This window comes from Anguilla anguilla, chromosome 3, assembly GCF_013347855.1.
Source record: "Anguilla anguilla isolate fAngAng1 chromosome 3, fAngAng1.pri, whole genome shotgun sequence".
Classification (NCBI taxonomy): Eukaryota; Metazoa; Chordata; class Actinopteri; order Anguilliformes; family Anguillidae; genus Anguilla; species Anguilla anguilla.
In genome coordinates, this window is record NC_049203.1 from 37366771 (window position 1) to 37374346 (window position 7576).

Genomic DNA, 7576 nt, shown 5'->3' on the forward strand with positions numbered 1-7576 from the left:
TTTATTTCCCCCGGAGGGAAATTTTCTTTGCAAGCAGGTATACAAAGGTTAAAACAACACAGATCACATTTTACACGACAGCCATAAAAGTACAGACACTTAACAGATGTGAGATTAAAAAACGAACAGGAAACACTTGACCCTAAAGTCCCTTAATGCAGCATCACCTACTATGGGAATGAATGAATGAATGAATGAATGAATGAATGAAAGCAATCATACTGCAGTAATTTTATGAAGGTCATGTAAATTCTTACTTAAGGGTTAGCTAATCCCATTCTTAATGAATGTGGGCTCACCTCAGCCACAACCAATGTGAAACATCCACTCTACTGATGTATGTACAGCAGGGATCATCAACTCTGGCCCTCAAATCCAAATACAGCCCTGGTTTTCTTTTCTCCCGGGTAATTAGTGCTACTGATTGGCCAGACTGTCTTCACACCTGACTCCCAGGCAAAGGGAGGGTGGAAAACCAGCAGTTCTTGGCCCTCAAGGACCGTGAGTTGCTGATCCCTGATGTACAGAAACCAATTTGGCCCATCCCACATCAGCTAAGGTTGTGAGGAAGGCATTTATCTCATTAAATGGAGGATGACTATAGGTACCTGCTTAGGGAACCATAGTGGGAATTCGGCTGGGCCCTGCAGGAACCCCCTGTGTCTGTGTGATGGCTCGTGTGCGTAACAGGAGCGACGTCTCCAAACTTGCAGGTCCAGTATCTGGTGGAGAGAGGTGCCGTGATCGAGCACGTGGACTACAGCGGGATGAGGCCGCTGGACCGGGCCATTGGCTGCCGGAACACATCGGTGGTGGTGACTCTGCTGAAAAAGGGGGCCAAGCTGGGTGAGCGCCATGCTCTGCATTTAAATCACACCTGCCTGCTCTGGGGAGTGACATTAAGGTTGATTTTCCGTGGGTCAGTGTATCGCAGCGTCAGCATTTGCTGTGGTGCCGGGGGGTACAAGGATACTATAAGTGCAAACAAGGATACTATGATACAAGGGTCTTTAATGTTGCTTTAAAACAGTTCCAAAATACAAAACAATATAGATCTGTTGTTACTGTGTGTGTGCATGTGTGTGTATTTCACATCACTATTCATAATTCATCAGTATTCATTGGAAAATACAGCAGTATAGCAGGAGTGAGGCAGGAGAAGGGGTAAATATAAGGGAGAACCCAGGAAAGACAGGAGTGTTGAAGGTATGGTTTACATGACTGCAGCTCTCTACGTGTACATGCTACTGTACATGGACCACTGAGCTCTCTACATGTGTACATGCTACTGTACATGGACTACTGAGCTCTCTACATGTGTACATGCTACTATACTTGTACATAAACCACTATTCAACAAAGTAAGTGGATCAGGGTGCATTTTATGATTCTCCCGGAATGTTGCAATGTCTGGAGTTTCTTCGTCTGAATAATCCAGAGTAGGCAGTATAAAAGAATTTTACTAAGAGCAGTATTTATTCATTATTTAGCAGTGACCCAAGCACTTCAACCCCAAAAGTGTGCCACTTGAGCCATTGAGCAGAATGAGAAGATAGTCCTGAACTTACTTAGGTATATCCCAAAGCTCACATTGCACCCGCTTAAGCTCAATAAGGGCTCACCTGCATACCTAAGTGTCTTCTTCAGGAACTCAGCTTTAAAGAAATGGTAAGACCCTAAGAATTGGCTTTCACCAGAAACATTCCCTAAGGGTCTGGTCAGACTATTAGAAGCAAATATTCTTTTTTTTCACTCTCAACATGAAAGTTCACAAGACCATACCCTTCATACATTCATTAATTTTGTGTCCTCATAAAACACTTGTTTCAATGTTTTTTTTTTTCTTTCTCGAAAGTGTATTATAACACAGAAGACAGAAGGACATTACAGGATGCTCTTTTGAGTGTTTTTGTTTGAATGTGTGTTGGTGTGAATGTAAACTTGCACGTGTGTGTGCTGTATATTTGCTTTATCTCTAAGATATCGTGGCTGTCTAATATCTCACCCTATTTTCTTTCTTAAATGCTCGCAATAATGCTCTCTTAAGGCTACAGAACATCTCCCTATGATCGATCAGGTACAAAGTTTAGGTAACTTTACTCCGTACCAATTAAATTGTGAGTATTGATTTTTGATGTGGGTGTGGCCCTGCATGACAATGCATTATCCCCCCCCCCCACTTCCAGGGAATGCTGCCTGGGCAATGGCCACATCCAAGCCAGACATTCTCATCATCCTCCTGCAGAAGCTTATGGAGGAAGGCAACCTTCTGTATAAGGTGTGTGACGGAAAATGTTTTGACATATTTGATTAATGTTACATTAACATACTTCTGAAAATATGTTCTGCCTTTCTTTCATTCTAATGTGTTCATGGTTATCAGCACAATAGTCAGACATTTTCAGAAAAGCTTGAGGATTTGGGCTTTTCTTGTCAAAAGTAACTTTCAGAAGACTTGGAACAATTATTGACATAAAAAAGACTGGTAGAGATTTTTCTTTTTGTCCAGAAATGTTTTTTTTCATATGTTCTATAGAAAACACAAATTGAGATCAAATTTGACTTTAAATATCATGAGTATAACTCTCTTTTTAGCCGGTCAATACCATGCCGTGATCATCCCACATGTTTGTAAGAGAGCTTGTGATTGATCCCTGACATTAACTGCATTGAGCTGATTGGTGGAGAGCATGTGATTGATGGAGAGGTCATGCTGAGGATTGTGTGTTCTCTCAGAAGGGGAAAATGAAGGAGGCGGCCCAAAGGTACCAGTATGCCCTGAGGAAGTTCCCCAGGGAAGGGTTTGGGGATGACCTGAAGGCCTTCAGAGAGCTGCGAGTCTCACTGTACCTCAACCTCTCCCGATGCCGCAGGAAAACCAACGTGAGCTTCTCCACACCCCCCCCCCCTGTGTTTCTTTTTGAGAGAACACCCTTACCCAGACTGCTTACATCTTACTGTACATTTTCATAGTCATCCTTCATACAGCTAGGTGTCTACTGGTGCAATCCAGAAGAAGCATGCTCATCTCAGGCAAACCAGCCATGGTCTGCCCAAGATTTTAACCTACAGCCTACTGGTTACAAATTCAGATTCCATTTCCAGCTATTTACTTTCATGTTTCATCTGTATCCAGTAAGGTCATGAGGGCAAGGTATGCGCAAAATGACAATGCGCACACAGCATCAATACCATGTAGAATACCAGGCTTGAGCAAAGCCTCTAGGCCAGCTGAATCCATCTAGCTGAATTCATGTGTATATGTATAAGGATATGGATATGGATAAAAGAAAGTGTTTCCTAATGGAATATTCCCCATGCATAGTACAGAAGCAGACACCACGAGATGGGAAACGTCTGAATGTTAGAATAAGCTCCCACTTCTACTGTCAGTTAGTTCTAATGGGATCCAACCATTTGTTACAGCTTGTCATTTGCACAGACAGATGTCATCAGACATCAATTTCAGTCCTTCAGGACAAATTTGTGCAAAGAAATGAATAGCAAATATAAATGTGGTATGCTTACTAGAAATGTCACAGTAATCTGTGGTACTTGCTGAAGGACTGAGACACTACTATGTGTGATTTACTGAATCCTTTTAATAAAGCCTGTAAGCAAAGGATTTACTGCAGAGTTCTGGGAGATAATACACTAAATGATCTTTCACTGTCAAATACTACAGAAGCAATGCTAAGGTAACCAACTGCAAAAGTGCTATGCAGAGTAGTGCAATATTCTCAGGATTAGACAGTGAAAGCATTTTTTTTAAAAACATCCAGCAGACCCGTTATCAAACAAACCGGTGATGGCAGTTGTCTACATCATTGGTGTGGAAATGGCAGGCTTCCAATTCTGTTAAACATTCTGAAAGCTTATAATTCTATGCATTCCCAGCACGCAGTGAGCTCATTACACAGATCAACGTACTGTAATTCCTCCCAACAGGACTTCGGCATGGCCGAAGAGTTTGCAACAAAGGCCCTCGAGCTGAAACCAAAATCATACGAGGCCTACTACGCCAGAGCCAGAGCGAAAAGGAGCAGCAGGTAAAAGCCATCCCCCTGAAAACTCTGTCCCACAATGACCTGTTCATCCCAGCGGACCGTGTATTGTGCGGGTGAATTATGAGGAGCCGGCTCTCTGGTAGATTAGTGAAGCTGACCCCCTGCCTGCCACCTCTCTCTCCCCACAGGCAGTTTGCGGCTGCGCTGGCCGACTTGCATGAGGCGGCCAAACTCTGCCCGACCAACCGGGAGATCCGACGGCTGCTGGCGCGGGTGGAGGAAGAGTGCAAGCAGCTGCATCAAGCCCAGCAGAAACAGCAGGGCGCGCCAGGCCATGACCTGGACTGCGAGGAAAGGGAGGGGGTTCCCAGCGACCAGGACAAAGAAAGTGAGGACCAGCCGGAGACAAAGGACGCGGGTGAGGAAGATCTCTCACAGCAGGACAAGCAAGAGCCCTGGCAGCCGGACGTCTATGCCCTGAACCAGACGCTTGAAGACGTGGTGGACCCCTCCCAACAGAACCCAAGGCCAGAGTCGCCTCCTGACGGACTGAGCCACCAGTACCCTCGAGAGCCTCTGGTCTTCCAGCCCAGTAGGCAGGCCCAAAGCATCAAAAGCACAGTTGCTTTTCACACGGAAAGCAACTCCCAGAAATCCGAAGCGAAGCCAGGGAGCAAGCCCCAGTATGGTCCCTCAAGCCCTCTCCCAAGCAGACACATCTCCTGCATTCTCAAGCCGGGCCCGGGCATCGACATCGGCCCGCTGCTACTCAAAGACTCAGAACCCAACCCTGGTGAGCACCTGACCACTGCAGTCCACCACTGCGACACAGGGGACCAGCTCCCCTCTCAGCCTGTCCAGCCCTACAGCACAGCTAGCACAACCAAGATGGCCGCAGACAGGCTCTCAGCCCATTCGGCATCCTCCTTAGATGCCCTGGCAGGGGGAGGAGCCCAGGAGACGAGGAAGGAGTCGCTGGCCAGCAGCATCTCCACAGCTGGGTCCCACAGCAGCAGCATGAAGGTGTCCAGCTCCACCAGCAGCTTGGGCTCCACCGGCAGCCTCTCCGACGGCAGCAAGCCGCAAGGCCCGGACGTGCGCACCAAGACCGCTCCAGACAGGGCCAAGCAGGTCCAGGGTGGGGCCGGCGAGTACAAGCCCCGCCCCTTCATGGGGGTCACGGACAAGACAGCGCGATTCCAACAGCTGCCACCGCACCAGGGCCACCAGCTCACTGGCCGTGGTTGGCAGAGCCACTCGACCGAAGGGTTGGTGGGCCACGTCATGTCCACCGCGAGCAAGCATGCCGAGACCTGCGAGCTGCCTTACGCCATGTCGATGAGCGTTTACCAAGACCAGCTCAGAGCTCCACCTCAGGGCGTCACGGGGGGCTTTCACAACGGAATGCATTCCCGGGAATTTGCAGAGAAATTCTGCCAAGCCGCCACCTGTTACAAGGAATCCAAGCCGGCCGTGGCCGTGCTGCATTCTTTCACTGACGGTAAATCCAAGCCGTCCGGCCTGGTCCGAGATAATACCTCCATTCTCATGGCTTCAATGAAACCAAAGCGATCCTTTGTAGAGTCCAATGTGTAGGTTTCCAATTTTCATTTTCATTGCCTCCCCACAGCCACACCTCACCATTCTCTATAGTACATTTTTTAAGTGGTGGACAAAGTTGAAAACTACAGTTTATAAAAAAAAATTCAAATTCTCACTAAACGCTGTTGGTGTAAGCTTTTTTAAAAAGTGAACATTGACCACAGGCAGTACTGACATTGGCACTCTCATGCTCTATGTAAGACAGGCCGCCCTTGCCTGTTTCCGTCACAAGGGTGCACCCGAGCTGGACATTACAGAGAATAACTCACATGGCATGTGCAGGACAGTGTAAACTGATATAAGAGCAACGCTTTAAATCATAAATTTATACCTTTCAGGTGCTCACGCAAAATCGTGTTTTCAGATACAACATTTACAATATTAATCAACCGAGGGAGACCGTACAGAATTCTAAAACTGTGGGCTGTGCCATTTAATTTGACTAAATTAAGTTCAACTGCAGATGGAGAAGAAATAGGAAATGGCCATTCCTGAGCTTTGAGGATACTGCAAATTCTTTGTACATATGCATACACTCAGTGGCCATTTTATTAAGTACATCTATTTTGTTTTGGGTAGGACCCCTTTTTGCCTCCAGAACAACCAGAATTTTGTGCCATGAATTCAACTAGGTGCTGTGAACATTCCTAATGGATTTTGTCTCATCAAAGTATTTTGGCCACACATTCATTCTGCGAACCTTCGTTCCACCTCATCCTAAAGGTGCTCTACTGGATTGAGATTTGAGGACTGTGCAGGTCATTGGAGTAATCTGAAGTCACGTCATGTTGTGGAACCAGCTTGAGACGCATGAACCTGCTGGTTGTACCCACTTGATAAAGGGTAAACTGTGGCCATAACGTGATGCACATGATCAGCAGGTATGTTGTGGCAATGATGCTCAGTTGGTATTAAGGGGCCCAACATGTGCCAAGAAAATTCCCACACCATTACAGCACTACCACCAGCCTGCTCCATTGACACAGGGTAGGATGGATCCATGTATTCATGCTGTTTTAGAAAAAATAAGACCCTATCAAGATTTAGCAGACCAGCTGACATATTTCCAATCTTTAATCATCAAATTTTGGTGATCATGTGCCCACTGTAGCCTCATCTTCCTGTTCTTAGCTGATAGGAGTAGAACCTGACATGGTTTTCTGCTGCTGGTTTGACACATCTGCCCACCTCTCTCATTAACAAGGTGTTTTTGGCCACAGAACTTCCACCCACTGGACTTTTTTGTCTATCGCACAATTATCTGTAAAATGTAAAGACTGTACTGCGTGAAACTGCGTGTGGAGCCACCACATCTGGCACCAACAATCATACCACAGTCAAAGTCACTTAGCTCATGGGTCGTGCCCATTCTAATGTTTGATCAAATAACTAAACCCCTTCACCATGTCTGTATGCTTTGTATATTGAGTTGCAGCCACACGATTCCCTGTTTGAAGGAGCAGCAAGCAATCTGTGTTAACGAGCAGGTGTACCTAATAAGGTGGCCACTGAGTGTATATACATATTTTAAGTGAAGGTCTATGTCATTGTCATTGACTTTTTACAAAAGAAGAAAAAAGTATTTCTCTTCTATGTTTGTACATTGTATAAATCAACCTCTGTTTAAATCGACGTATCTGTGTGTTGCCGTCTAGGTTAATTTATTTACAGTCCCTATGGCTTTGTCCATTGTAAAATCAATATTTTATAGTTATTTTTGCACAGCTGTGAAGACATTAAAAATTTTAAATAAGCTTTATTTAGATTATTTTGGTTGCTACAGTTGCAGTTTATAATAAAGACCACAAAGTCTATAGAATGGATTTGGTGGAAGTGGGGCCATCAGTTATATTTTATTGTATGTCATTTGCAGTTGTTGACTTGTTTCCAGCATTGTGATCTGCATTACCTGTTATCACATACTGTAATAGAACATTACTGCCAATAAAGTCCCTCATTAATACCAA

At 45.4% G+C, this 7576-nt stretch overlaps 1 protein-coding gene across 3 annotated transcripts in view; it reads left to right on the forward strand.

The window, feature by feature from the left end:
* The window catches only part of LOC118222984 (protein TANC1-like), a 150305-nt gene extending 142729 nt beyond the window's left edge, over positions 1-7576 (forward strand). The window contains exons 22-27 of one of the 3 annotated variants that reach the window (XM_035409004.1): positions 714-846; positions 2048-2077; positions 2187-2278; positions 2737-2883; positions 3949-4049; positions 4196-7576. In XM_035409004.1, the coding sequence (XP_035264895.1) occupies positions 714-846; positions 2048-2077; positions 2187-2278; positions 2737-2883; positions 3949-4049; positions 4196-5603 (1911 nt within the window). In that variant the 3' untranslated portion in view covers positions 5604-7576. The remainder of the gene's footprint in view (positions 1-713; positions 847-2047; positions 2078-2186; positions 2279-2736; positions 2884-3948; positions 4050-4195) is intronic. The other 2 variants (XM_035409007.1, XM_035409006.1) reach the window with 2 other exon arrangements.